Source organism: Melospiza melodia, chromosome 13, assembly GCF_035770615.1.
Source record: "Melospiza melodia melodia isolate bMelMel2 chromosome 13, bMelMel2.pri, whole genome shotgun sequence".
In the NCBI taxonomy this organism is placed as follows: Eukaryota; Metazoa; Chordata; class Aves; order Passeriformes; family Passerellidae; genus Melospiza; species Melospiza melodia.
Genome location: NC_086206.1, coordinates 20,881,363 through 20,896,895, shown reverse-complemented (window position 1 = coordinate 20,896,895; position 15,533 = coordinate 20,881,363). Strand labels below are relative to the sequence as shown.

The 15,533-nt window shown below is 55.9% G+C and overlaps 1 protein-coding gene across 1 annotated transcript in view; it reads right to left on the bottom strand.

The window, feature by feature from the left end:
• The window catches only part of JPH3 (junctophilin 3), a 46,863-nt gene extending 31,610 nt beyond the window's left edge, over positions 1-15,253 (bottom strand). Inside the window, exons 1-2 of the mRNA XM_063168168.1 lie at positions 14,494-15,253; positions 899-1,676 (exon numbers count right to left, since the gene is read on the bottom strand). Of these exons, the coding sequence (XP_063024238.1) occupies positions 899-1,676; positions 14,494-14,875 (1,160 nt within the window). The 5' untranslated portion in view covers positions 14,876-15,253. The remainder of the gene's footprint in view (positions 1-898; positions 1,677-14,493) is intronic.
• Positions 15,254-15,533: the final 280 nt, after the last annotated feature.

Sequence of the window (15,533 nt, the reverse complement as noted above, 5' to 3'; positions counted from 1 at the left end):
AAAACAGAAAGGAATGACATGCTCTAATAAACCACCCCAAAATGTGATACAAAGAGCCCTGAATTCTCCAGAGGAGCTTTTCCTCCTCGCCTCACCTCTGGTCTGGGCGCTCCCTGCAAGGCACAGAGCTCCAGGTGCCTTTTGGGAGCCAGTTACAGGGTGCTTGAGCTGGTCCTGCTTTGAGCTGGGACCTTATTTCAATTTAAATTAGACATGGTTCATTTTCCCTTCCCTCCTGCTGGTTTTCAGCAGATTCCGGCTCTGGATCTCTGAGCAGTTCCATGAGGGCTGCCCAGGGAGAAGGGGCATTGTAGGGCACCCAGATCTGCTCTTTTCCAGCAGAGCCTTCCCAGGGCTGAAGCCACATATTCGACTGATTTTCCACTCAAAAAAATCCCTTTTGGGAATGGAAATAGCTGGGAATCCTCCCAGCACAGGCCAGCCCTGGGATGGTTCCTCTTGGCTGTGAGTCAGGCAGAGGAATTGGGCAAACTCAGGAGCTCTTCTGCTTATCCAAGAGGAGAGGGAAAAATGGGATAAATAACCCAGCACCCCCTAAGTGACAGCGCTCAGCCTGTGACAGCCACCAAGGTGCCACCACCCCCTGCTCAGGCTGCCCTGTGTGGCCTGGGGAGGTTGTGCATCCCCAGCCCACTGGGAATTACCAGAGGCACAACTGGGCTTGGATCCACTCTGCTTTGAACAGCACTCCAAGGCTTCGGCAACCCCAAAGCTGCCGTGAGATCCACGTAACACCAACCCAGTGCAGATTCCCACCACGAGCAAAAAACTTTACAAAAATCTCTCTACTACAACAAAACCTCTCACCCCATTTACCCCAAGTCGCCAGGGTGGGATCTCATCTCAGACACAGCAGGATGGGCAGGGACCCCCTTACCTGGACGCCGCGATCTCCGCTTTCTGCTTGGCGATGGTGGCCGCCCTCTCGGCAGCCTCCACGGCCCGATCCACCTTCTCCCGGATCTTGCTGGCGCGCAGCGGGATCAGGTTCTTCCTCTTGCCGCTGACCAGGATGTTCTGCTTGTACTTGCCCTCCTCCTTGGTGCCATCGGGGAAGGTCATGCAGCCGTAGCCGTGGCGCTTGTTGTTGGCCCACTCGCCCTCGTACTTGAGCCCGTCCGAGCGCTGGCTCACGCCCGAGCCCGAGCGCTTGTCGTTCTTCCACTCGCCCACGTAGATCTCCGTGGTGGTGGCGTCGATGTCGTCCTCGATGACCGAGAGCTCGGCCTCGCCCTCGCCCAGGCTGATGGTGGAGTTGATGTCGCTGGCGGTGGAGCTGACCGTGCTCATGCCGGCCTCGCTGCGGAACGAGCTCTGCTTGCTCCGCTGGCTGGCCAAGGAGCTCTTGGACTCGGACTTGCGGAGCTTGAGCCCGCTCAGCAGCGAGCGCCGGAAGATTCCCTTCTTCTTGCTCTTGAGGATCTCGGCGTCGCTGTGGGCCATGAGGACGAAGCCGCCGCGGGACACGGCGGGGCTGCCGGCCACGGCGGGCGAGGCGTCGGGGTGCAGCGCCGTGCCGTTGGTGTGCTCGCTGCGCAGGGAGTTGATGGACGTCCTCAGGGGTGACCTGATGACCGCAGCCATGCCGTAGGGAACGCTCTGCCGGACGCCGTAGCCCTGGCGCATGCCCCCGACCCACTGGCCCTGGTATGTCCCTGCGGGGAGGAGACAAAAGGAAACAGAAGGGGAGGTCATGGCGTCAAACTCCTCCGGGAGGTCTTTGCAGCTCTGGGATGCCAGTCCCAGCTCCAGGATGGGGATTGCAACGTCAGGTTGTGGAGGGGAAATTGATTGGATTCACAGAATTCACAGAATGACCAGGTTGGAAGGGACCTTAAAGATCATTGAGTCCAACCCAGCCCTGACTCCTCAGCTAAACCCTGGCACCCAATGCCACATCCAGTCTTGTTTTAAACACATCCAGGGATGGTGACTCCACCACCTCCCCAGGCAGCCATTCCAGATTGCAGGCTTGCACTCCAGCTGCAGCATGAGGGTGTTAGAAACCATCCAGAAACTGCCCCTTGCATCAATCCCTCAAGGGAAAGGAGCAGAGCTGTGGAATGGGGGAATGGTTATCCAGGAGCACACTCTGATCCTGTCCATGCTGCTGGCATCTCACAGTGGATGGATAATGTATAACAATACATTTATTTATACACACAGAGCCTTCATCCGCTGCGCTGGGGAAGGCAGCAGCTCCATGGAAATAAAGTCCTCATGGGGAGAGATCCATTTGGATATTCCCCTTGGAATTGTGCCCCTGCTGGAGCTCCTGCTTTTGCGTGGGCACTTCCTGGAGTTTCTAAACTGGTTGTTGGTGGCACCAAACACACACAGGGCTCCACCACAGCACTGGAAATGGGGGGACAAGGAGCCCACCCACCCTGGGGGACACAGCTGGACCTCAGCACGCTCCCTGTGCTGGGGTGGGTGGTAATCTGCTCAGGTTTCCTAATCCCATCCCCTCCTAGAGGTTGGCACAATTCCAGGCCTTATCCCAGCCCGTTGAACTGCAGGGCTTGTTTTTATTCTTAGGTCAGCTTAATCTTCTCCAGAGCAGCTCGAGATGCAGTGATGCACTGTGAGCCCTGCTGGGGCAGGCTGAGGAGCCCGAGGGTGGCTCTGAGCTGGGCCCTGGAGCTGCTGGAATGCTGTGATTCCTGCACATTCCTGGATGGGCACAGACTTCAGCACCTCACAGCAGTGGGGCCTCCATTGGTGCCAGCCCAGGGAGCTTTAAACAGACCTGCTGAAATAGTGAACCCTGTGTGAATGGGGCCAGTCCTACCCCAGCACTCCCTGAGGAATTTCCCTGCCCAGTTTTAGGGTTCAGAAGTGCAGAAGGGATCTGGGCTGGAGCAGCTCATGCTGAGCACAGGAGCTGCTTCCCCAGAGTGTGAAACCAGCACCTGGCCACATTCTGGGGTGCATTTTGGGGTGTATTTTGGGGTTCTTCAACTGTCTTTTAGCTGCCAGTGCTTTGAACAAATCCCCCAGGATTTGGGCATCCTTCCCTGTGCTGCAATGGCATTACATTATTGGGCTGGCAGCTTTGTGCACCCCAAAAAACCAGCACACCCAAGCTGGGGGCCCCACAGAGCCTGCCCTGGAGAGGGGACGTGGGGAGGCAGGAGCAGGCAGGATTTACTGAGGGTTTATAGGATTAGCACTGGGATTAGGGCAGGCACTGGCAGGGCAGGGAGAGGAGGTGGTGACAGGGAGAAGGATGGGGGACAAGCTACGAGATGCAGCTCAGGGGACACAGCAGACGTTTCCTGTGTGGGGTTTGAGCAGTGAGCCTGCCTTGTCCCCTGAGGTGTCCCCAAGAATGGGGAACAACCAGTGCCATGCACCCACAGCTCTCCCCAGGCCTGGGGTGGTGGCTGTGGCAGAGCCTGCCAAGGTGTCCCTGCATTCTCTGGGCACCTGGCAGCACCTCTCCTCCCTTTCTGGCTCCATCCCAGAGTATCTCAGCAGGACAATGGAAAGATTCCCCCCCAGAGCCCCAAATTCCCCTGCCAGGGAGCCCTCAGGATGTCCTCACACCGTGCTCCTGCTTCCCTGGGGATGGATTCAGGGGGTTTCAGGGAAAGATGCCAGTGTGGGCAGGGGCACAGGGAGAACAGTTCGTGCATGAGATCCATCAGATCCCACCCTGCCCAAGTCCTGATCTCCCTTTCCCTTGGTGAATCCCTTCACTCCAGCCCTGACAGGACCCTCAGCCTCCTCATCTCCTGGCAAACATGGAGCTGAAACCCCTCCCTGGATTCAGCTGGAGCAGCTGGAGGATCACAGCCCTGTGCTGAGACCTGAGGGACAGGCAGGGAGCAGAACAAAGCTCTGGGGGCTGGAGCACTTGTGGAAAATTGGTCATAGCAGGTGCCAGTGCAGCTGTGCCTGTCCCCAGCCAGGCTGAGGTGCTCAGGGTGCTGCCATCCCATCCCATCCCATCCCATCCCATCCCATCCCATCCCATCCCATCCCATCCCATCCCATCCCATCCCATCCCATCCCATCCCATCCCATCCCATCCCATCCCATCCCACCCCATCCCATCCCATCCCTGCCTGGCTCCCAACCTGCTCCTGGAATGGCACAGCTGCCAGGAGCAGTCTTGGCATCTCCTTGGCAAAGTGGATTTTCCAGCCACTCCATCCTGCTTGTCCTGTCCCAGCACCGTGGAGCAACTCCCCATCCCCAGCTCTGTTTTTGGGGGTGTCATTCCTTCCCCACCATGGATTATCTCCAGGGATTGCCCCAGAGGCCACGCTCGTGTCCCCAACAGCCACCAAGACATCTGGGCAGCTTCATGGCCACCAGCAGATCAAAGAGCTTCCTGTCAGGGATCTGAGCCCTTCCTCAGCCAGCAGAGCTCCTTCCTTCCCTGGCTCATGGTGTTTCAAACCCTGGATCTCCAGGATGTGGCCATGGATCATGGGAGGCTCTGGAGCCACCTGATCTTCACTGCTGAGCCGCCTCCTCCATGAGCCCTGCTCAGCTCAACCTCTGCCCCAACATCTGCAGATATCTGCACAAGGCTTGGTCTCACAAGGAGCCCAGAGCCTCCTTGTCCCTGCAGAGGAATCAGGATTTCACAACATTCCCCTATTCCCCGGCTGCAGCTGCCCCAGGCTGGGGAATGGAAAGGGAAGGTGCAGCAGGGATCTGGCATGGTGGGGCTGGGAGGGGTGGAATGAGAGCTTCTGACAGAACAGAATCTTCTGCTGAGGTGCTGAAGGGAGAATTCCAAGGATTTTTGTTGTGAGCACCTCACAGGGTCGGGATGGGATGGGATGGGATGGGATGGGATGGGATGGGATGGGATGGGATGGGATGGGATGGGATGGGATGGGATGGGATGGGATGGGATGGGATGGGAGGGGAGGCAGGGAGCAATCCAAGGCAATCCTGGCCACAAACCCATTGTGCTGCCCAAGCCAGAGAAAAGCCAAAGCCACCCTGATGGAGGAGAATCCTGGGGAGGAAAATGTCCCAACCTCTCCCCTCAGCCATGCAGGGCACTCCTGTGGATGCCTCCAAGATGGCACAAATATCCATCCCACCTCTGGGTGGTTCTTTTGCACTGGGCCAAAAGGACAAAGAGAGAGAGGAAAGTCTTGGACATGGAAAGTCAAGATGAAGGTGAGGAAGTGGCCACGTCCATGCCAAGCAGAGCTAAGGGGAGGGCACAACCTGAGGCTAGGAGAAAGCAACTGCAATTATCCCAAAGGATGAATTGGAGAGAAAAACCCTATTTCAGAAATAACTGCTGAAGAAATAACTGCTGGAGACACCCAGGCAGGAATTTGGGATGTTGTGAAGCACTTTGAGGGCAGTGGACACACTTGTGTCATTATCACACAGAATAAGACAAATTCTTAATAACACAAATAATTCTCACAAATATTTCTTCTCGAATAACACAAATAACACAAATCACCCAGAATAAGACGAATTTGGAAAAAATTTGGACAAGTTTGGAAAGAATTCCTTCTCCATCCCTAACTCTGAGTTAAAACCCAAGCATGCAGGGTCAGTATTCCCAGGTTAGATAAAATAATCAGGAAAAGGGGTGCAGCTTCCCAGCTTTGCCTGGAAAATGGGAGCAGGAGGCTGCAAAGGACAGGAGCTCTGTCCCATCCTTGAGGCCCAGCCACTTCCTCCTGGTGCAGTGGCTGTGCTGGGCTCCCCAAAATCCCCAGCTCCCCAAAATCCCCAGCTCCCCAAAATCCCAGGGATTTGGGGGACGTGGTCCAAAGTGCCCCTCCACTTTTCCAAGCCAAAGCAATTAGGTTTTACAAATTGCTGATTTATCTCACAGAGGATCCTTGCTGGCGTGCTCAGCCCCCCTCTTATCTGTGGCCTCTGCAGCACATTAATTAAAGATGTCCGATGGCAATAATTAGGCTGGGCTCTTGAATTCCAACCAGAGGAGGGAGTTTTACAGATATCCCCTTCCAGCTGCTCAGTATCACAGAGCCCAGGAGGATTCACACGCAAATCATCCCAGGAACACCCACCCCAAAGGGGAGAAGGAGAGAAGGGAGGGCTGGAGGGTGCTCACCCAGCCTCAGCTCTGATGCTGCGACAGTGGGGACATCCTTGCTGGCCATCCCAGGGAATTGATGGGGAAAATGTGCCCCCAAATGTTCTGCCTGACTCTGTGGGGACTCCTGAGCACAGGAGCAGAGAATTCCAGAACGGTTTGAGTGGGAAGGGAACTTAAAATTCCTGTTGTTCCCACTCCCTGCCATGGCAGGGACACCTTCCACCATCCCAGATTGTTCCAAACCCTCTCCAATCCAGCCTTGGGCACTGCCAGGGATCCAGGGGCAGCCACAGCTGCTCTGGGCACCTGTGCCAGGGCCTGCCCACCCTCACAGGGAACAATTCCTAACTCTCAATATCTCATCCATCCCTGCCCTCTGGCACTGGGAGCCATTCCCTGTGTCCTGTCCCTCCATCCCTGTCCCCAGTCCCTCTCCAGCTCTCCTGGAGCCCCTTCAGGGGCTCTGAGTTTTCCCTGGAGCTTCTCCTGTCCAGGTGAGCCCCCCCAGCTCTCCCAGCCTGGCTCCAGCCCTGGAATTGCTCCAGCAGCTCCACATCTTCTCACACAGGGAAGGCCCAGAGCTGGAAAATCACTTCAGGTGGGGTTTCAGAGGGGGAGATCCCCTCCCTCAACCCCCTGGTGACTGCATGGATGTGGGGACACATTTCCTGCCAGGACTCCCATCCTGGGCTGCCCACTGTGCCCAGCTGTGTGACTGCCATGCCCTGCCCTGCCCTGTGCCCAGCTGCTGCCCTCAGCCCCAAGCCTGCCCCAAACCCCCACGGGCATGGCAGGGATGGCAGGAGGTGCCACCTGCCCTGCCCACTGGGGATGTGGGGATCAGTGACCCTGCCTGTGCCCATCACCACAGGCACTGGGAACCCACAGCAAATGATCCCCTCCAGCCCTGCCAAGGCTTTCCACGCTGAAAACACAGTCAGATGCTTCTGCTGTGGCTGCTAATTTGCCAAAAATATGCTCTGGTAACTGCTTACACAGGGGGAAGGAATAAAGTATGGATTTTTGAGTATGCAAATGGAATCCGCAGGCAGCAGCACGTGATGGGTGTTAGTCATAGTGCTAATGCTGGGTGCATCCAGACAGGGTGGGCACAGCCAGGCCTGGGCAGCCAGGCAGGCCAAGGAGGAGAGGATGAGGAGGATGAGGGCTGCCAGAATGAAATCTGATGTAAACAAATAGGAAAAAATTACAGCTCGTGTCAGCATGGTCAGCTTGTACATCTAAGGGGAGGGAGCCTCCATCCAAAGGAATCAAGCAGTGGAGCTGCTGGGTTTGGGTGAGGTGTGGAGGAAGGAGATGGGTCTGGAAAGGGTAGGGATTGAGCAGGGATGGGTTTGGAACAGCCAGAAGCTCTGCAGGAGCTGGGGGCTGCAGGAGGAGATGGATTTCCACAGCCTCACGCCTCCTCCTCCTCCTCCTGCTCCTCCTCCTCTGGATGCAAATAACAACACAAGTATTTCTGGCTGAAATCCCATGGAACAGGGATTGCTGAGCCCTTCTCCTTGGGGAAAATCACAGGTGGCAAAATTGTTCCTCAGGGGGGTATGAGCCCCATCCCAAACGTGGGGACACATTTATGTCCTTGAGCCCCATCCCAAATGCAGGGACACATTTATGTCATCATTGCCTGCCCCAAGGATGCTCTGCAAGCAGCAGGTGAAGGCTCCTCCCTCACTGGAAACATTAAAAAAAAAATCTTGTGTGGAAATGAATGTTTTCCAAGGGATTTCAGCTATTTGCTTCAAGGGGAAGATCTCTGTTCCTCTGTTCCTCTGTTTCTCTGTTCCTCAGGAAGAACCAAGCCTGCCCTGAGCATCCCCTCCCTCTTCACACTGCTGCTGCACCTCCTGCTTCCCCAAACCTGTTGGGAAGTGCCTTTCCCAGCCAGAACTGAAGGAAAGGCTTCAAAAACCCACAATGAAGACAATCAAATCTTGGCTTCACTGATTCTGATGGGGCTCATGGTGCCTCTCAGGCCAGCTGTAATTCCTCTTAAAAGCTCCAGGTCCTGCAGTCAGGGGAAACACAACTTTTAAAAGGAAATAAACAAAGAAAGACATTTCATACTGTCTGGCCTGGGAGTGGGTTTGTCAAGAGGGAAAGTCAGGGAGGCATCATCCCCATCCTCCCCTGGTGAAATGGAGTTTTCCCAGGGCAACTGAATCCCTGCAGATTCAGCTGGGCTCCAAAGCAGGATGAGGTTTTATCCCCAGGGATGCAAAGCACTTCAGGATATTGCTCAGCACCTTCATTAAGGCCAATGTGCCTCTCTCAGGAGGCAGAGTGGAGTCAGGCTAATGCTCGTTCCCTTCATCCCCCCTGCTCTAATCCTGCCCCAAACCCTGGGCTGTCTCCTGTTCCCAGCAGAGATCCAGGAGCAGGGGCTGGTCCCAGCCTGGGGGCACTGCTGGCTTTGGGGCTGCATCTCCTGAGGGGTGGGAGATGCTCAGAGGGGTGGGTGAGGCTGAGCCCCCCCTGGATCAGGGCTGGGGGCTGCTCCGGGAGGGAAGAGGCAAGAGCAGGTTCACTTATTCCCTGTGAAATAAATCATGGAATCACACAGAGGTTTGGGTGGGAAGGGAGCTTAAATCTCATCCCATCCCACCCCTGCCACGGGCAGGGACACCTTCCACTGTCCCAGATTGCTCCAGAGCCCTCCAGCCTGGCCCTGGACACTTCCAGACCATTATTCCTGCCAGGGAAACACCCTGCAGGCCCCAGGTGATGCCCTGAGCAGGAAATAATACCTTTGTGGTGATCATCTTCTTGTGGAAAATCAGCAAAATGAGGGGCCTTGCTCTGGCTGTTCACTCATTCATGAAAATTCATGATGCTCTGCTGTGTGCTGGGAGCGAGTGCAACCTCTTCAGGGAATAATGTTGGGGAAGCAGTGGCTGCTCTCAGGGAATGCTCATGCATCCAATGCAATTTTTAGGGATTTTTGATGCATAGGCCAGAATCTGTCTTTGAAAAGCCAGTATCAAGTCCCAAAATACAAGCATTTGCCTTTCAAGTTTTGTGTCCTGCAAGCTCCTGATTTTTTTTTTTTTTTTGTTAAAAATACTTTAATTGTGACTTAAACACAACTCACAAGCTGAATCCAGGGGCAGATAACAATCAAGACTCTCCTGTAACTCGTGCAAACTCCTACAAAAAAAATCCTTTCTTGCTCAGGAGTTCAATGAATGCCAAAACCAGACCCAAAGAGACAAAAAAATCTCCCAGGGCAGATGCCAAACCCCAGAATTCACCCCTTAGAGACCATCCCCAAGCTCAGCCTGCCCAGCTCCTCCATCTCCAAGCCATGCCTGCTTTAATACAGCTCATTCATCTACGTCAGCGTTACCTGACTCAAAGCATTCAAAATTCATCAGGTTCATTTTAAAATCGAGGCATTTTTTAAGCAGAAGGCATTTTTAGCTCTTGTCTGCTGCTTCCCCAGCCTGGAAGAATGACTTTTCTGCAATAGCCTGGGTGGAAACCTTGCTTCCAAACCGAAGCTGAAAATCTTGCAAAATCACATGATTCCACAAGCTGGAGCTTCTAAAGGGGAAAAAAAAACCCGTTCAGCTCCAGGAGCAGATGTCACCCAACCACGAGGAGCCCCATGGGATATCAAATCACATGCAAATACCCTGAGATTTGCATTCAAAGCCATGAGAACCCACCCCAGCGCAGTGCCATGAGCGCTGTGCTTCAGGGCTGGAGGCAGTGGGCAGGGAGAGGGGTTTGCTGGGCTCCCCAAGGCTGGGAGCCTGCACAGCTCCCTGGAGAATCCCAGCCTGGATCAAGGACTCGGGAAGATGGAGTGAGGGGCTGAGGCCTGTCTGGCAATTTCTGCCTCATGTTCTTTTCTCCGAGGTCAAAATCCTTCTTCCTCTGTCCTGAGCTGTACCTGAAACTAAGCAGCATGTTCCAGTGAGAGAAGTAATTACCATGAGTTCATAGCATGTATTTTTAATGAGGCTGGTCAGAACCTTCATTTAGTATTTTGATTCATTTTTCTGCGCTCGGCAGCTCCTGACGTCTCCGCTTTTGCTCTCCTGGAACCACTGCAAGCAGTTCCCAGACCCAACCCAGACAGCGAGCAGCTCCATCACCAAAATCCTGACTTTTTAAATTGATTTTCAGGGTCTGGGGGGGGCTGTTGGGAGCAGCTCTGGGTGCTGCAGGAGCGGGAGGATCGAGGATCAGGGCGCTCCTGGATTTGCTTGTTTCCGCCCACTGTTTGAAGTGCATCAACAATTCCTTCCCGGCAGCAAAACAAGGCAGAGCTGGTACTTTTAAGGTAATTCTGACATCCGTGCTATGAATAGATCCTGAGGGAAATTTGCCCTCTCTCCTGGGTTCCCTGTGCAGGAGCTCAGGGGAAGGCAGGGCTGGGGAGAGGCCCCAGGCCGCTGGCACCGTGGGATCTGGGAATGGCTTGGGGTGGAAGGGACATTAAAGGTGTCCCATTCCAACCCTCCTGGCTGGTGGTGGCTCATCCCAAAGCACGGCTCTGCTCAGGTGAGGGGATGCTGCCCCTTCCCATGCAGGCAGGTCTCACACAGCATTCCCGCTCCATCCCCCTGGAGCAGCAATTCATGCTGGCTTTTGGGAAATATTCCATGCTTTTCCCCTCCCCAGCCTCTCCCCGGCCATTTGGTGGGTAGCTCCTGGTGCACCTGCTCAGGGAGGTGTCACCAGTGGCACTGCAGGGCTGGGAAAGTGGGACATGGAGCAGGACAGGCTGGCAGGGCCCCACCCCAGCAGCTCCCTGTGCTCCCCTCTCCCCACGGCAGGAACATTTCCCAGCCCGGGCCAAGAAAACCCACTTGCCTACTCAGCCAGTGCTAACAATGCAAACACTAATTATATTTCCCTCACCTATCAAAGGATGATTCATTTTAGGTGAGTGGGCACGGAGATTACACAAGATGAACAGCACCGTGCGACCGCGCGGCCCTGTCGGGGCAGCCCTCCCGAGAAACAGGGGTTTAGGGACATTCAGGATGGGGACAGGATGGCAACAGGGTGAGGCTGGTTCACAGCAGGCACCCCCAGCCCGTCCCAGTCCCTCAGGGATGCAGTGGGTGCCCAGGATGGGGCTGGTCCCATCCCAGAGCCCTGTCTGGTTCAGGATCCCAGTTGTTCAGCTGGGATGAGGTGGGAGGAGGAGGAAACCAGCATTGCTAGGGATGGAAAGGGCAAAAACAGATCTGGAGGCTTCCTTCAGCCACCCCATCTCATCCACCCCCACCAAAGCCATGATGGTTTCAGCAGCTCAGCCCAAACCCAAGGCAGAGGATTCCCATGGGAAGGCTGGAGCTACAACTCCAGCTGTTCCCGGGGTGAAATTACTGAGATCCCCACAGCATCCCAGGCAGAAGCAGCTGTGATGTCTCTTGATCTCCAGACCTGATTCGAAGGTCTCCAGCCTTCTGCCCCAGCTCCCCCAGCCCCACTGACAGCATCCCCAGCCCCACAGAGCTGCAGATCCAGGTGGGTGCAGCCCCTTTCCCTGGAGCAAGAGAGCAATTCCTGCTCCCACTCCGGAGCTGGGCTGAATCAGACAAGTGCTTCAACTCCAGCTCCCAATCCTTGGGAGCCTGCTTTATGTAACACCAGGTGCTCTGGAGGGGCCCAGGAGGTTTTTTAGGCAGCAAGACGAGGCTGTACCAGCAGCGTGGGGATGCCTGAGTGCGCGAGGCCACGGGGGCAGCAGGACGGCGCAGGGGCCGCGTGCCAGCCGTGCCAGGGCCGCGTGGATGGGCACCAATCCCCGGGGCTGGGGGAGCAGGGTTTGCTCTCCCAGGGGTCAGGAGCGAGTGGGAAGGGCGTGGGGGGCTGCTGGGCGTGGGGGGCCGGGCGTGGGGTGCGCGGCGGGCGCGGCGTGGGAGGCGTGAGCTCGGCGAGCCGCGCGCGGGGGCAGCGCTGCCGCGGGGCTGGCGGGAGCCCCCGGGCCACCGAGTGCCACCCCCGGCACCCAGCACACCCAGGATCCAGCAGGGACACCAACAGCAACCCCAGCACAGGCTGCCCTTCCCCCTGCAATGGGAAAACTGGAGCAAATCCCTGGGTTCTGGGGCTTTCTGGGGCTCCCCGGGCATCGCTGCGCATTTAGGGCCCCATCCCCGAGCCAGGGATGGGGAGCTAAAAAAAAAATGATGTGCAAGGGATGAATATTTATCTGTGGGTGGCAAGTGACAGATGCTGGGGCGAGGATTCTTGGGTACTTCAGTTTGCTGGAGGTAATAACTGGAATAGATTAATGAGAAACATCCTTCCCTACTGTTGCCTCCCCGGTGCCACCGCTCCCGCACACAGCGGCCTCTGGGACACAAACACACAAAGTTCAGCAAGGCTTGCTGTCCAAAAAGGCTGGAGATGCCCAGCTCTGGTGGTTTCCACCCAGAATGGAGCCAGGCAGCTGGAAAGGGCCGTGGCCTCTGGGTGCTGGGAGCTGAGTTGGTGGCAGTGGCCTTGGAGGTGGCTGTGGCCCAGCTGAGGTGGGGGAAGCTGCTGTGGAGGAGCATCCACAGTTACCAGCACCCTGCATTCCCCCAGCACGGCATCCCTTCCTCCTTGGAAGGTTTGCAGAGTCCCAGGGGGAGCATTTTGCCACAGACCCTGCCCTTTCCCAGCACTGCTCCTCTTCCCTCCTCCCGAAATCGCAAACACGCGACGACGACGTCGCTTTTGGGTCCCCGAGCGCCGGGAAGCCAGGCTGGCCTGACAAGATGGAAGGAAAAGCTGTTTCCTTCGGGTAGCTTCTCAGAAAAGGCTGAAACTGCTGCTAAGCCACCCCAGGGTGGGGATGCTGCCCAGGTTTCCCTAAAAAACGCTGCTCTGCAGAGGATGGGGAGCGTGCCGGGGCGGGGGCATGTGCGTGGCCGGGGACAGGGCCAGCCCTGCAACACCCAGCCCTCAGAGACCTGTAGTTGGTCCAGACTTGTGTCTGTCCTCCCTCAAACCTCCCAGGCAGGGGCTGGGTGCCAGGAGGAGACAGCACCCACGTTGGGAGCAAGCAGAAACCCCCCCCCCCAGCCCCTCCTGAGCGCCTCGGATGTGGGAGACGGCGACGATTCCCTGCCCAAGCTTTATTTTTGACTGAAGGACTGCTGGGATTTATCCATGGCTTCCAAACACACATCCCAGCTCAGTCCTCAGCATCCTTCCAGGCAGCTGAAACAAAAGGTTGCAGCTCTCTTTTTCTCAGGGAGAAAACAACCGGCACCGAATTATCATTAAAAATCCCGAGGCGGTTCCACCTCTCCCTGCGAGAGCACAGAAATAAAGCAGCTGCAGGTGAGGTTCAACCTCCCCTCCCTGAGCAACCACAAAGCAGCAAACTGAGCTTTCCAGAGCAAGGTCTTGCAGCACCTTTCAGCAGGGCTGCGATGGAGGTTCCCGACGCTGCAATTTCCCCACCGGAGCCGTATGGAAAACCATAACATCCTAAAAATAACCCGGGAGCTGCTTTAGGAGGCCTCCATTCCCGGGAAAAGCAGGGGCCAGCGGAGCCCAGGGCCCCCCAGCTGCTGGCAGGTAGGCCTGCCTCGGATTATGGTGGCAATTCCCATTGTGGAAGGAGCCCCAGCCCAGGAGAGAGGATGATACAGCCACTTCCAGCACGGCGCCAGCTGTTTCTCCCAGTTCAGCCCTAAAGCTTGTTAGCCCAGCAATTTTTTTGGGTTTGATCGCTCCAATTGGGTTTTCTTGTTTTTCCTCTAATCCCAGTTTCCCCTCAGCATCTCGTTAAGCCGTGTTGACGGCAGAGAAGAGCTCTGGTGATCCCTCTGAGCCCCTACGCTAAGCATTAAGCCGTAAACTAGGAATGTAAGACTCTTGTCTGAATTAAAGTCTTTTCCCTGGCATCACTGAGCGTGGGGCTGCCTTTGGAGGGGCTGGAGGAGGAGCAGAGCCCCCCACCCCTGGCTGGGAGCTCTCCACCCCTGATCCCCCCCCACACACACACTGCCTCCATCCTGCCCCGCGTTGTTCCCATGCAAATCCTACAGGTTCCAGTGGTGCAGTCAGAAGTGCCAATCCCATGTGCAACTTGGGTTGTGTCCCCAAGGCCTGGCCCACCCCGTGCTCTGACCCCTCTGGGCCAGAGCTGGGCATCCCCCCACCAGCACAGCCCCTTCCACACCCCAAAAACCTGCTTGAGGAGAGCACGGAGGGAGGACCCAGCGCCCAGAGACCCCATGGAACATTTGGGGCTACCTGTGGCAAAGAGCTGGGCTGGTGCCACGCTGGGCTGGTTCCTCCTCCCCTGCAGGGTGGGAGCATCCCTTGATCCACGGCAGCAGGTTGCAAACTCCCAGAGTCCAACCCCAACCCCTCTGGGAGCATCTCCCCACCACCCTCCACCCCACCTGCCCCAGCCAGGAAGGGATCAATGCATCACCTACCTCCATCCGAGTAGGTCTCTGTCCCGTAGCCATCCTGTAATCCATTGCTCCAGGTGCCTTCGTACTTGGCCCCGTTTCCAGTGCATTCCCGGACCCCGTACCGTCCCTTAAATCCATGGGTCCACTCTCCTTTGTACACCCACTTCCCTTTGCTCTCCATGCCAATGCCATGGCGCTTGCCCTGCGCCCAGGTGCCCTGGTAAGTGTTGCCACTGGGCCAAGTGTAGACCCCCAGCACCTCAAAGCCGTGACTCCAGGAGCCCGAATATTCACCTTGACCCTTCGGGCCGGTACAGATTCCATGGCCATGAGCCTTTCCGTCCTCCCAGCCTCCACAGTACGACCCTCCATCGTCAAAATTAAACCTTCCCCCACTGGACATGCATGTAATTCGGTTTGCAAATCTCCCGAAAGGTGAAAAAAAAAAAAAAAAGAATAGGAAGAAATGCAGGAAATAAAATGCGAACGATGACTTGGGGAAAAAGAAATAAATAAAAATTTAAAAAATTAAATCAAATCGAACTCAATTGAAATCATGCACCAGATCCAGGGAGCTGCTTAAGCCAGTTTCTTGTGATTATTCATTCTCTGGGAGTATGTTGAGGATCAGTTCTCTCTTCCCCTGCTGTGGAAACAGGATCATTAAAAAAAAAAAAAAATAGCAGCAAGAACAGCAGCAGCTATTGGATTTTGGTGCAAACGACTCCACCTAAAAACCATCCAAGGCAGGGAACGGGGGTGGGGGAAAAGGAGAAAAAAAAAAAAAAAAAAAAAAAAAAGGAAAAAAAAAAAAAAAAGAGGCCAAATGCCAAGAGAAGGGAAAGAGGGTAAAAAAAAAAAAAAAAAAAAAAAAAAAAAAGGGAAAAAGCGAGCGCTGGGCAGCCCCGGGGGGAGGATGCTCAGAGCCCCCGCGGAGCCCCCCGCCGCCGGCCGGGCTGGCTGGGGCGCAGGGCCGGGGGCAGCGGCGGGCGCGGCGGCATCGCGGGGCTCGGCACGGCAGCGGCAGCGGCAGCGGCAGCAGCAGCAATGCGGAGCCTCCT